The sequence below is a fragment of the Callithrix jacchus genome, chromosome X (assembly GCF_049354715.1).
Source record: "Callithrix jacchus isolate 240 chromosome X, calJac240_pri, whole genome shotgun sequence".
NCBI classification, from domain to species: Eukaryota; Metazoa; Chordata; class Mammalia; order Primates; family Cebidae; genus Callithrix; species Callithrix jacchus.
This window is the reverse complement of record NC_133524.1, coordinates 8,031,013-8,043,083: the sequence shown is the minus strand read 5'-3', so window position 1 is coordinate 8,043,083 and position 12,071 is coordinate 8,031,013. Positions and strand designations below refer to the sequence as shown.

The following is a 12,071-nucleotide window of genomic DNA, read 5'->3' as shown; positions in this document are numbered from 1 at the left end:
AGTGATTCTTCCACCTTGGGTTCCCAAAGCACTGAGATTATATACATGCACCATGCCTGCCATTTTTGCTGCTTATTAACTGTTACTTCTTTTTCTCCACTTATTTTTCACATCAATAAACTTGGTAGGATATCAGAGAAATTTTTTTTCTTTGAGACAGGATTTTGCTGTGTTCCCAAGGCTAGAGTGCAGTGGCAAGATCATGACTCACTGCAGCCTTGACCTCCCAGGCTCAGGTAATCCTAGACCTCAGCCTTCCAAGTATCTGGGACTGCAGGCATGTGCTACCACACTCGCTTTCTTTTTTAAAAAATTATTTGCAGAGATGAAGTCTCACTGTTGCCTAGGCTGCTCTAGAACTCCTGGGCTCAAGTGATCCCCTGCCTTGGCCTCTCAAAATGCTGGGATTACAGGCCTCAGCCACCATGCCTGGCCCAGAGCAATTTCAAATAAAATCATTTATTTGCTTAGGAAGATGGAGGTAATACATAAAAATAGTGGAGAAAACTTAGGGACCCAAATGAATAGTTGACATAAAAATACTGATTCCCTTAATCCTTAGTTTTCCATGTGGGATGATATTGTATCAGACATTTTTGGTTATCATGTCCCATTGTTGCTACTGGTGTCAGTGGGTAGAAGTCAGGAATGGTGTTAAATGCCCTCCAGTGCACAGGACTGCCCCATAACTAAAATGTCACGGCCCCAAATGTCAGCAGTACCAAGGCTGAGAAACCCTCCTCTAGTGTATCAGTGGAGGTAACTTGTGAAGTTTAAATTTTTCCTGCTGATTTCTGTGTTATTACTAATTGTATCTGTGATAAGAAAACCTGGATTGTAAACATAGTGTATATTTACCTGTATGGCAATGTCCTATAGGATAAATTTTGGTCTTTCTATTCTAGTTGTCCCTGGCAAATCTGGAGAGACTTAAGCAAGCCCTTTTTCCCCCAAGCAAGAGGAAAATGGAATCTTTGTATCAATGTGGCTTTGATGACACTGTTACATTTTTACTTAAAGAAAATTGGTTTGAATAAAATGCTTAAAAGTTTGTAATGCAAAACGTTTCAGTTTTTGATGGAAGTTTCTAATCATATCCTTTTTAGAAAATCTATCAAGATTCTCAATTTTATTATTAATCTTTGTAATAATTGTGTTTATTTTAAATATTTGAATTATTATTTAATGCAAGGAAATAAGAGGCACTTTATTAGAATTTGGCAATGTTAAGAAGGATACACTTAGGTGATAAGGAATCATTTTTGGTGAATAGTCGTGTCCTTTAAAAAATGGAGGAGCATAGGGTCTTTGGATAAACTGAGGAATGTGGAAAATGGAAGGCCACCACTTAGGTGCCATGGAGAATGTGTGGCATGATCCTGACATGAAGCATGGGTGTGTCCCCGTAGCTCTGGAACTAAAGGAACTAGGCTCTCAGGCTGACTTAGACCACAGGGTAGGAGAGGAAGGATTTGAGAAATAGACAACTCATGGTTAAAGGCCTTTGATCAGGACTGGAGGAACAAAGGTTTGTGCATTAGTCCATTTTCACACTACTGAGAAAGACATACTCGAGACTGGGCAATTTACAAAAGAAAGAGGTTTAATGGACTCACACTTTCACATGACTGGGGAGGCAGAAGGTAAAAGGCACGTCTCACATGGCGGCAGACAAGAGAAGAGAACTTGTATGGGAAAACTCCCTTTTATAAAACCATCAGATCACGTGGAACTTATTCACTATCATGAGAATAGCACGGAAAAGACCCACCCCCATGATTCAATTACCTCTCACTGGGTCCCTCCCATAACATGTGGGAATTGTGGAAGCTACACTTAAAGATGAGATTTGGGTGGGGATACAGCCCACAAGTATGTGCAATGCTCCCAGTTAAGTTAGGGGTGTATATCCAGAAGCCTAGGAGATTTTGAAGAGGCTTATCCCCTCTCATCTTCCCCCCCAAAACACCACCCCCCAGTTTAGGAGATTATCAGGCTGGTTGTCATTCTCTCTCTCTCTCTCTCTCTCTCTCTCTCTCTCTCTCTCTCTCTCTCTCTCTCTCTCTCCAAAAGCATACCTCTCTGATTATTTAGCTATTGGTCTTTATACTGGATATACCTATTGTGCGTACTTAAATAGATAAAATACTACTAAACACAAAGAACTAAATAGCCTAGCAAATAATAATTAAATCCAGAATAATCATTCACTTTTCATTTTTAAATCATGGTATACTGATCCCAGGTCTTTTACTTTCTGAGTAGTTGTCCATCATTTTGAGGACTTGTGTATGGGCTTGTACTAATTTACTTACACTGTCTTAAATCCTAAATCTGTTTTTATGAGATTTTGTCAAGCATGAACTCTTGATTACTAAGAGGCAGTTAAAGACAAACCAATTTAATTGCATGTCTTTAATTGTCATGGATTTCTCCTTTTACCCCTTGAAACTATTCTTTGAATCAATTTTATGGTTCTCAGAAGCCCAAAATACACAATTTTTAGCACATAAACACCAACGATGGCCTCTTTTTGAGGAGTTCTGCACAGACTCACTCTAGAGTAATGATGGTCCCTGTGGTATGTACTTTTTCCTACTCTAGACAACATGTAGTTTAATCTTTATCTGATTCCATAAGTGATATGAAGTGGATGGAGTCTCAGTTCATTATTATGTCCACTTATTCACCAGGTAAACTTTCAGTTTTAATACTTTTCTTCTTACCCCTTCCTTTGATTATTTTATATGAATATTCTATTTGTATGTTACACTGTATATCAATAAATTCCTTATTGATGTACCCTTAAATTGCAGAAATTTAAGGTGCAAAACAAAATCTCATAGTATAAGACTTTTTTGAAGTATCTTGTATCTACTGTATATGTATTTGACCCTGTGGGTGGATGGTACTTTTCAACTTTTATTTTAAGTTCAGGGATATGTGTGCAGGTTTGTTATAGGTAAAGTTGTGTCTTGGGGGTTTGTTGTAAATAATAATTCATCACGCAGCTGATGGTACTTTTCTTTAAATATATTGTAAGATTATTGACATATCAGTTGGTAGCAACTTTCAAACAGGGAAATACAGTGATGTAATGAAACACATACTTGGTATACACTAGGCATTCTCTGGGGCTGGTACACCAAACTCTCCTGTGAGCATGCCACCAAGCACGCTCTGCCTATCTTTGCTGGAATGTGTGCTCATGCAGCCATACTAACTGAAAATAGGCATTCACAATAGGATCTGCCTCAGTTGTGGGATAAAAATTTTTAAGCATTATAGAACTGGCATATAGAAAATTTGAAAGGACTTTCTGACCCAGATACTGGTATGTTTGCAGGGTAATTACTGTGATTGACAGCTTGATAAATTCCCAATTCCCTGTGGGGGCAATTTCCTTATATCTTTGAATCTGTTATTAAAAATGTCATTAGTCTTCCTTTTCTTCTTTTCAGTAACATGCTTTACTTTGTAACTATGGTAACCCACTGCTTCCATTGGCAATTAGAGAAAATAGATTTGGTTTTGAAGTTAAATAGTGCTCTAAAAGAGCAAGCCATATATTAAAAAAAGAAAGAAAGAAACTATTAATTCTGGCTTCTCAATATCAGGTGCAAGGTATGTATACCACAAGCTTGCAAAGATACAGTCACACCACTCTGGGCACTGAATTTTGATTCTAAACAAGCTTGAACACTCAAAATACACTGATATTAGTGATTAGGCTTTTAATTTTTTTTGGAAGACTAAAAAACATAAATATAATTACATAAAAACATGTTTATATTTATAAATATTTGTTGTAAAAAGTTTTTGGATCCAGTCTATTACTTTTACAGTTAGGGAGCTAGTAACTATGGAAGATCAGTGTTTCAGGATTTTTCTTGCCTAAATTTTGTCTACGTGATAGCAAAATAAAATCAAAAGTTGAAGTAATTATCTAAATAACTCAAAGTAGGAAGGAAGACAATTACTGTAGGTCACGAGGGGTAGACAGATTTTTAAACAGTTATCGTGATCTGATTTGCAAATTAACAGTTTCCTTGGGTAGAATTCACCATGTATTTGCTCAGCTCTACGCTTCATTTTTTCTCTCAAAGCTCTGCTTACTTTATGCTAACACATGTGTTTATTTTTCCTCACACATGTCCCCTAACTCAGTATAATTTCCCCATTTGACTGACTTAGAGGGGAAAATGTGATTTAATTTTTTTCATACTTTACAAAGCATTTCTGAGTACACAGTCATGGACAAATCATAATATCACATCCAACTTAATCTTGAATTAAGATAATTTGTGAAAAACATGAATATGAGCAAACTTGCACATAAATATGTATGTACATATGCACATGCCTAAAACATGTCACAGCAGCTGCATTTTAACTGTGTCAAGATGAAGCAGCATTTATGTAATGCCTGATTTCATTGAGTTTACAAATGCTCTTTAACCTCTATACAGTCAGATCAGTTTTGTGGGCAGACCTAGTAGAGTGCACATGAGTATTCTTTTGGAAAGCCCCACAGCTCCAGCCAATCCAAGAATATCAGCCCTCCCTTGATGGGCTTAATGGCTTTGCAACATGACCTTCTAGCTATGGCCAAACTCATGCTTTTAATTTTTTTCAGAAGGACCAACCCTGCAGGTGGATCCCTGATTCATAAACTCTCCCTTGCAAGCTTGGACTTGGGCCATGTAAAATCTACTGGGCACTTTTGTGGATCCCTGCCTTCACAGAGCTCACCTGAGCAACCAAGAAAACAAACATGTGAGATAATTTAGGCCACACAAGCAATGTGAAAGAGCCAGGAAGCTTGAGGAAGGTGCATGGTGGCTGCTTCTCCTTTTGTCTGAAAGTAGGATGTGCTGGTGTCTGTCACTAGCCAAGACAGGAACTTCTCTATTACCCCGTTACCCACCATTCACCTGGACACCCACCTCTCACAAGAGGAACACCTGGAGGAGAGGCTCAGGATAACACATGTCCAAATCCTGAAGTTACTCCAGGAAGAAGGTTAAATGGTCCAAGGAGTGATCACTAGACTTACTGAAACTGCGAACACATCAACACTGGGGATACTTCAGTGTCCCCAAAACTTGGTTCCTGGCAAGGTCATGGAACTAAGCAATTTAGCTCTACTGATCAACCTCAGTCAGAATTATCTCTTGACAATTTCAAATCCAAAGGGGTTACTAGTGTCTCTCACTCCCATTGAGGGAAAAGATATGGTGTACTTTGCCATTTCCATTTGCTTCTACTGGCTGAACAGAATCATGGTAATGGATGACCTTATTGTACTTGTCAAGGGGAGATGGATTTGCTGCCATATAATGGGGATAGGAAGGTGCATGAAATTCAGGTAACCCCTTCGGTTACCAGTCTATGACTTGCACTAGTGGAATAGTTACTGGGAAACCATTGCAACCTTATATGGCAGAAGAAAGGGCACACATCCCTGAGGACCTTAGGTTTGGGTCATGCCACTAGAAAATGGACTCTGATCACCTAACCTGTGCCTGAAAGGGAAGCCACCATGGAACAGAGAATAATTGAGGAAAGTCAATGTCACCTCAGAAACAGTAGCAACCACAGTGACCTAGGATGGCCAACCTGATGCGAAATAGCTGAGTTTCAGAAGCCTGGTCCCCTACCAGCTGCCAATAATGGGGACCATTCATATCATATCCTTCCAGTACCTTCTCTGTGTGACTTAAGATAGCCAGAGTCTATTACTTGCTGCTGAAGGACCCCACTTAGATAGGATCAATGTACACTTGACCCTTGAACAAAACGGGTTGGAACTATGAGGGTCCATGTAGATTTTTTCAGTAAAAATTAGACCAAGTGTGCCTGCCTCTCCTGCCTCCCCTTCCACTTCCTCTACCTCTTCTGCCTCTGCCACCCGTGAGGCAGCAAGACCAACCCCTCCTCTTCCTCCACCTCCTCAGCCCAGTCAATGTGAAGAAAAGGACAAAAACCTTTACGATGATCCACTTTTACTAAGTAAACAGTGAATATATTTTCTCTTTCTTATGATTTTTTAAAATAATATTTTCTTTTCTCTAGCTTACTTGATTGTGAGAATATGGTATAAAATTCATATACCATACAAAATATGTCTTAATTGACTATGTTATTGGTAAGGCTTGTAGTCAATAGTAGGCTCTTAATAGTTACATTTTGGGAGAGTGAAAAGTTATGTGTGAATTTTTGACCACAGGAGTAGTGGATTGGGAAGTCAAAACCCCTAACCCTTATACTGTACAAAGATGAACTGTATATAAATATCTGTCCAACAACTGGTGAAAAAGCAGATGATTACTTAACAATTATTAATTTCTTATGTAAAAAATCCCTGTGTAGGGCAGTACAGTGGTGCTTGTTTTAGTGTACCCAGGTCTTTCCTCCTAAAGTAAGCATTAAAAAGATAGGAAACATAAAGGGGCCTTGATTAGGTTGGCATTTACAGATATGCAGCTTTGACATGTATCTGTTAAACAGGAGAGGTTGTCATTTGTCTCCCAACTAGGAACCTGGTGCTTAAGTAGAACTTACATGTGCTGTAAAAGAGTAGGAGTGTCCGCTTTCAAATACAACATCCTTCACACTTAGAAACTGAGAAGAGGAGCTGAAGGAGATCAAATGGCACATTCGATCATTCCACATGTGATAATTGATATCACATTATCATTCCCTACATTTCACCATAAAGTTGTTTCTGGCTGAGAGTCTTTGTAAAATCCTCCTCACACACTAAGAACTAAATACATGAATGGATTTGAATTAGTTTTGGTTTTATACTATGTTTTTGGTTGCATGTTATAGCCACCTATGTATTCTAATGTTTGGTACAACATTTTCTCCAATAAATTCCAATCTTTCTTCAGTATAATCTGTTTTACAAGGTAATCCAATACATATATGCATATATTTTACGCATATATTTCTATATGCATCTCGGTATACCTATGCAAATATAAATATGTACTTATATAAATAAAAATAATGTTTACGAAACACTTCTATTATGTATATGTTTTTCGAAGTTTTTATTCCATTTTTATTTGTAAAAATTATCATGGTACACTTAAATAATTTCACAAGCACTAATGGATCACAATCTGTGGTTTGAAAGCATTCTAATTCAAACTTAGAACAACACAGACACTGAAATTCTCAATTTGTGTTTAAAAGACTTTAAAAAAAATGGCATACAAAAATAACTAGTACTGTATTTGAAATAATTTCTTTTTCTTTCTCCTCTTAACATTAAGTCTAGATATGTCTTATTTCACTTTATGGCTACAGAATGTCTCACAGAAATAATTTCTACTCGAAAGCATGGTTGTTTTCTGTTTACATTGTGTTTGACTACCTGGCATGAGTGCTACAGATAAAAATTCCTTAGTTTATGTATTTCACCTATTTAAAGCTACCACAATGGTGATAGTAATTCCATGGTGAAATTCTTTAATCAATTTGTTATATAAACCAAAATGTATTCTTATTTTTTAGCCACATTGTGGACATTCAGATGAAGTAAATATACATGTAAGTATGCAAATACCTTATATCTAACTCAGATCATTGTGACCTTGCAACAATAAACATAAAATCAGTTGGCTAGATTTGTCCTTGAACGATTAATATGCCAGGCTACTAGCATAAAAAAGTGCAATTGATTTCATTTTCATTTGTTGTTGTTATTTTATATAACAACAATATACAATACACTGTATTTTTAATTGTGTTTTACAATGCCTTCACTATCTCTGTTAGTGAAATATAATTAACTAACTGTTAAAAAAACAATGCATATAGAGTTAGAATATGCAATCAACATTGTAAAATACTTTGCTTAAAAATCTTTCTACAATTCATGTTCTGTATTGATCTATCACATTTGCTTAGTGGCTACAAATCACTGGTTAGCCTCTATATCATCTTAAATGATGTCATTAAATTATTGACTATAACTGAGAAGATTGAGAGGGTACCAACGTAGTTTTAATGTACATTTAAAAATATCAGTGACTTGCGAAATATTCCTATGGATTAGAAGGATCAGAAAGAAAGTATTTAATCATTGCTTTCTGGTCTATTCCATAAATATTTATTGAGAATTTACTGTAAGTCAGGATTTGTGCTAGATACTTGATATGTAGATGTGAACAAATAAAGCAAGTTCCTGACTTAATGGAATATTTGTTATACTGGATAAGAAAGCAGTAACAAGTAAATGAGTCAATAACCAAGGTTAAAAATGGGGATTTTATTAAATTACAAAAATAAATAGAATAGTCTATTGTTCTATAGACTCACAGGGAAGATGGCCTCACAAAAAGTGTGCCACGATGAGTGCCATCTTCACTCCCAATGATATCCTTGCATTAATTAAAAAACACCATGGAATATTATGCAGCAATCAAAAACAATCAGTTTGTGTCCTTTGTAAGGACATGGATGAACCTGGAGAACATCATTCTCAGCAAACTGACACAAGAACAGAAAAGGAAATACCGCAAGTTCTCACTCACAGGCGGGTGTTGAACAATGAGAACACATGGACACAGGGAGGGGAGCACTACACACTGGGGTCTGTTGGGGGGAATAGGGGAGGGACAGCGGGAGGTGGGGAGTTGGGGAGAGATAGCCTGGGGAGAAATGCCAGATATAGGTGAAGGGGAGGAAGGCAGCAAATCACACTGCCATGTGTGTACATATGCAACTATCTTGCATGTTCTTCACATGTACCCCAAAACCTAAAATGCAATAAAGAAAAGACTATTTCCTCAAGAGGTTTATTGCCATTTGCTGGGAGGTTATTGCATTTTTGCTATTGTAATGCACATCTTCAATGACTTTGATATGAATGATGCCTGCTTAATTATAATCAGCTGCCCTTTTTCTTATTATTATTATTTTTAATTTTTAGAAACAGGGTCTTGCTCTGTCACTGAGGCTGGAGTGCAGTGGCATTATGCAATGAATGCATTGGTCACTCTAACCTTGAACTCCTGGGCTCAAGTGATTCTCCTGCCTCAGCCTTCTGAGTAGCTGGGATTATAAATACATGCCACTACACCCAGCTTAATTAATTTTTTTTTTTTTTGTAGAGACAGGGTGTTGCTATGTTTCCCAGGTTGGTCTTGAACTCCTGGAAAGATTCAAGGGATCCTCTCACCTTGGCCTCCCAAAGTGTTGGGATTACAGGATTGTGCCATGATGGCCTAGCTGCTGTTTTGAAAACCTTGTTAGAGACATTAGCTCGCAGTAGTTTTGTTTTGTCTGGTTTTAGTGGTGCTATTGGGACTGATGTTTAGAAGATTTTCCTTTTGGATTAGTTTAATACGCTTTTGGCACAAATAATGTAGAAACATCGATAATAATAAAAAATAATAATAAATTTGAAAAGCCTTTTTTGATGTTGTTGTGGGGACTGTTTGTAATGCTCCAGGTGCTGTATCAGAGAGATTGACATCATCCCCATACAGTTCTTTTGTAGACACAACACTACCCTTTTCTGGTTTTATTCGGTCAAAGCAGACCATCCTTTTGAAAATGCTCTTCTTTCAATGTGCATGATAGATTAATAAAATAGCTACACTCAAGAATAAAAAAGAAGTTTCAATAAAATACCATTCAAAAGCTCACTCACAATCAAATGGCAAGCTTCATTCTGGGTCATGAAGCATGGGAGCATTCCCATTAAATCAGGGGTAAGGCTCATGTGCCTGAAATCTCTGCTATTCCACACACTCTTCTGCAAGACTTAGAAAATGTAACAACAAAGAAAAAAAAAAAACTAACAAAATGGAAAAAATACTGGAATCGTTACTGTTAGTTGAATCTGCACCATTTTGTAAGCTCCCTGCTATTTTGCAAACCTTGCAAGAATTTTAGTCCAAACTGCACCTTCATGTAAGCTCCCCGCTATTGTGCAGATCTTGGTCAACGTGAAACACTTCGTGGGGACTCGGGCCGTGAGAAACATCCTGCCTAACCACCTGACCACAAAGCAGACAAAGCCCCAACTAAAGAAACATCCCTATCATATCTTGCTCAGCAAAGGTCGGAGGAACACCACGAAGACATCCCACTGGAACAAGGACCAGAACCACCTCATCATAGGAACATCTTATCAATATCCTGCTGGCAGCAAGTCATAATGCTCAAACCCCTCCCACCTGTACCTGTAAGTTCCTCCAGCCTGTAAGCAGCAGTGGGCTCTGGCATTAAGCTGGTCCCCCACTTCTGTAGGTTTTATGCTGGACATAAAGCCTGCATTTGCTGTTGAGCTGCCCTCTTTCTGTGTGTGTCTTTCTTTAACCCTCACCTTCCCTTCAAAACCTAATAATTATATTTGTAAATTCTTTCTAGCACCATGCACATGACCTAACACAACACCGGTCCTCAGTAATTGAGGAATAAATAAATAACTGAATGCCTAAATATTTCAATATAATCATCTGAAAAAGTAATATGAGAAGTTAAAGAGTTCACTCAAATGTCTATAAGAATATATTGAAATTAATAATACCTCATAACAGCAGAAATTTAAAAAGTAGAAAAATGCAATCACAATAGAAAAAAAAATGCCAATACACAGAAAATGTGCAAGACACATCCAAAACCTCTATACATTAATCTGTTTATGTGATACTAGACATATCATGTTGCTAAATGGGAAAATTACATTGTATGTGGTGTCGAGTACTCATATATTAAACTACAAATTTTACAAGTGTCAATCACGCTCAGAACCTTGGTTTTCAAAATGTGACAAATGGATGTTAAAGTTCATCTAGGAGACCAGGCGTCCTGGCTCATGCCTGTAATCCCAGCACTTTAGGAGGCCGAGGCAGTAGGATTGCCTGAGCCCAGGAGTTCAAGACCAGCCTGGGCAATATGGTGAAAGCCCGGCTCTTCTAAAAATACAAAAAATTAGCTGGGTGTGGTGGTTTGGGCCTGTATCCCCAGCTACCCGGGAGGCTGAGGTGGGAGGATCACCTGAGCCTGGGAGGTAAAGGCTGTAGTGACCCCTGATCATGCCACTGCACTCTAACCTGGGAAACAGAGTGAGATCCTGTCTCAAAAAAAAAAAAAAATCATTTGGCAGAATAAATGCTCAGTAATAGCCAAAAAAGATTAACTAATTTTTTAATCTATTGAATCTTTTTTCAACTTTTATTTTAGATTCTGAGGGTACATGTACAGGTTTTTACCTGGGTATATTGGGTGTTACTGAGGTTTGGAGCACAAATGATCCCAGAACCCAGGTACTGAGCATAGTACCCAACAGTTTTTCAACCTTTTCCCTCTCCTCCCTCCTGCTTCTAGTGGTCTTCACTGTCTACTGTGGCCATCTTTATGTCCACGAATACCCAATATTTAGCTCTCACTTATAAGTGAGAAAATGCAGTATTTGGTCTTCTATTCCTGTGTTAATTCACTTAGGATAATGGCCTCCAGCCATGTCCATATTGCTGCAATGAACATGATTTTCTTCTTTTTAATGGCTACATAGTATTCCATGTTGTATACATAATTTCTTAACTTTTTAAAATTCTTCAGTGAATTTTCTCTCACTGGCTTTTGCCTATTTTTCTAAAGAGGAATTCGAGTTTTTGTTTTTTAAATTTTTTCTTTTGAGTCAGGGTTCCACTCTGTCACCCAGGCTGGAGTTGAGTGGCTTGATTACAACTCACTGCAGCCTCCACTTCCCAGGCTCAAGTGATCTTCCCACCTTAGCCTCAAAAGTAGCTGGGACCAAAGGTATGTGCCACTACATCCTGCTAACTTTTTTTTTTTTTTTTTGGTAGAGATGGGGCTTTGCCATGTTGCTCGGACTGTTCTTGAACTCTTGGGCTCAAGTGATCTACCTGCTTCAGCTTCCCAAGTTGCTGGGATTGCAGGCATGAGCCACAGCACCTAGCTGGAGATTTTTTTATTTTAGGAAAACAGAGTAAAGAGAAATTTCTTTTTCTTTTTATTTTCATTTTTACTTTCATTTATTTTTACCTTTTTTTAAAAAATTTTTTATTGCATTTTAGGTTTTGGGG

General features: G+C 37.7%; 1 protein-coding gene across 11 annotated transcripts in view; it reads left to right on the top strand.

Annotated features, from left to right (window-relative positions):
• The window catches only part of PNPLA4 (patatin like domain 4, phospholipase and triacylglycerol lipase), a 38,609-nt gene extending 28,367 nt beyond the window's left edge, over nt 1-10,242 (top strand). For 3 of the 11 annotated variants that reach the window (XM_017968627.4, XM_017968626.4, XM_035287702.3), the window contains exons 6-7: nt 7,525-7,560; nt 9,954-10,242. In XM_017968627.4, the coding sequence (XP_017824116.1) occupies nt 7,525-7,560; nt 9,954-10,178 (261 nt within the window). In that variant the 3' untranslated portion in view covers nt 10,179-10,242. Of the gene's footprint in view, nt 1-905; nt 7,036-7,524; nt 7,561-9,953 lie in introns of those variants that run through there. The other 8 variants (XM_017968622.5, XM_017968621.5, XM_078363507.1 and 5 more) reach the window with 5 other exon arrangements.
• Nucleotides 10,243-12,071: the final 1,829 nt, after the last annotated feature.